The 1,722-nt window shown below is 36.0% G+C and overlaps 1 protein-coding gene across 1 annotated transcript in view; it reads left to right on the forward strand.

The window, feature by feature from the left end:
• Positions 1 to 1,722, forward strand: part of nrbf2b (nuclear receptor binding factor 2b) — a gene marked incomplete in the record, with an annotated part of 15,446 nt that overhangs the window by 5,332 nt on the left and 8,392 nt on the right. Inside the window, 1 exon segment of the mRNA XM_014026251.1 lies at positions 614 to 654. Within this exon segment, the coding sequence (XP_013881705.1) occupies positions 614 to 654 (41 nt within the window).

Below are 1,722 nucleotides of genomic sequence, written 5' to 3' on the forward strand. Positions count from 1 at the left end.
GTGAAATATATTTATGTTTGTGGTTGTAATGTGACAAAATATGGAAAAGTTCAAGGGGTATGAATACTTTTGCAAACCACTGTATTGTAGAGTTTTTAATGTTTTTTTTTAATCTGCTGCCAGATTTGAAATTGGAGTGCCATGTCCCTACAAATGTAAGGCATCTCAGGCCCAGTTTGTGTTTTTTGACTGATGCTCAGAGCAGACAGTTGGGTGTAGTTTATTTAATTTTATTTCTATGGTTCTGTCAAAATTAAACACAGCTATTTTTAATTACTTTGGATTCTAAGCCGAAATCAACATAGCATGCACTTTAAGATCAAGAAGTCACTTTTTAATAAAATATAAACCAGTCAAAGAAGAAAATAAGTGTTTGCATGTTAAAACCACTTGTTTAGTTAAAAAATTAACACATTTGTGTCTGCAGCACTGCACTGTACAAGGTTGTTTTTAACTTTATGTGTAGAAATATGCACGTTAATGTGCTGTCTGTGGTCAGACAAAGAGGATGGTGGTTAATAAAGGCCAGTTGTTGTGCCTTGGCTGTGGCTCCACACAAGAGTTTGTGGGTCAGTTTGATGTGTGTTACTCAGCTCTCTGTTTCTGTCCTCAGATCTTCTCACAGAAGCAATGAAGACCACAGAGTGTGAACAGGTGGGGAAACGTCTTCATTCTGTTAAGATTTACTCAGCCAACCAGAGTCTTCATCTGGATTATATATTAAAATGTGTAATTTATTAATATAAGCTACAAGCTTTGAGTTACTAACTGAGAAACCAAAGATACTGAGGTTTTATTGATACAAGTAGAAACCAGATGTTGACATACTGGAGAAAAACACAACTTTTTTCCAAAAAAATAAATCAGAGTCAGAGAAAGAAAGATAAGAGATTTGCCAGCGGTGCCAGCCCAAGGTTAAAATTCTATGGCTGTTCACAACAGGATGATAACCTTTCTTCAGCTTTCTTCTGATAGACTCTAAGAGAAATCACTGCAAAACATTTATGATGATTAATTAACATTTCTGTTTTATCATCAGTTCTGAACCTTCTGTTAGTCCAGATAAATGAAAAATTTTCTCAGGAAAAATCCACAATTATATTACTGTGTTCACAGTAAAATAAAAACAGTGATTTACATAAAAACACAATGAAAACATTGTAATGAGATTCTCTGTGATTTTTTTATACGATAAGGCACGATAAAAGAAAAGAAGTGGTTCCCCTTTTCCTGTGACAGTCATTATCATGATTTAACAAATGCATAAACATTCTTAGTTAAACAACAAATGAATCACGAACAGAAGAGATTGTTCTGTCCATTATCTGATTAAGAGAACTGAGGAGTTCTCTTCCACGGTTAGAATGACCTGTCATGGCCTAAATAGAGTTCAGTTTATGACAGAGATCCTGTCCTCTCGTCAGGCCTGTCTGAGGCCTGCTTCGAGGCAGTAAATCTTGTTTCTTCACTCAAGGTGACCCCTACATCATTTTGTAACTTATTTCTTTAGATTTTCCCAGGATGCCACACAAAGAAGTAGAGTGTTTGATGTGTACCCTAAAATGAACCCACAGGTGTTCCTTAGGGTCGGGCAGTATTGATCATTTTCATAGCCTGGTGTAGCCTGTAGAAAATACCACAGTACACAGTGTACTACATTGTTTTATTTTATTTTTTTTACACCACACTAAGAGGTGTGGCAGACAAGGGCGCCTCTGTGTG

The sequence above is a fragment of the Austrofundulus limnaeus genome, unplaced genomic scaffold, assembly GCF_001266775.1.
Source record: "Austrofundulus limnaeus strain Quisiro unplaced genomic scaffold, Austrofundulus_limnaeus-1.0 Scaffold537, whole genome shotgun sequence".
NCBI classification, from domain to species: Eukaryota; Metazoa; Chordata; class Actinopteri; order Cyprinodontiformes; family Rivulidae; genus Austrofundulus; species Austrofundulus limnaeus.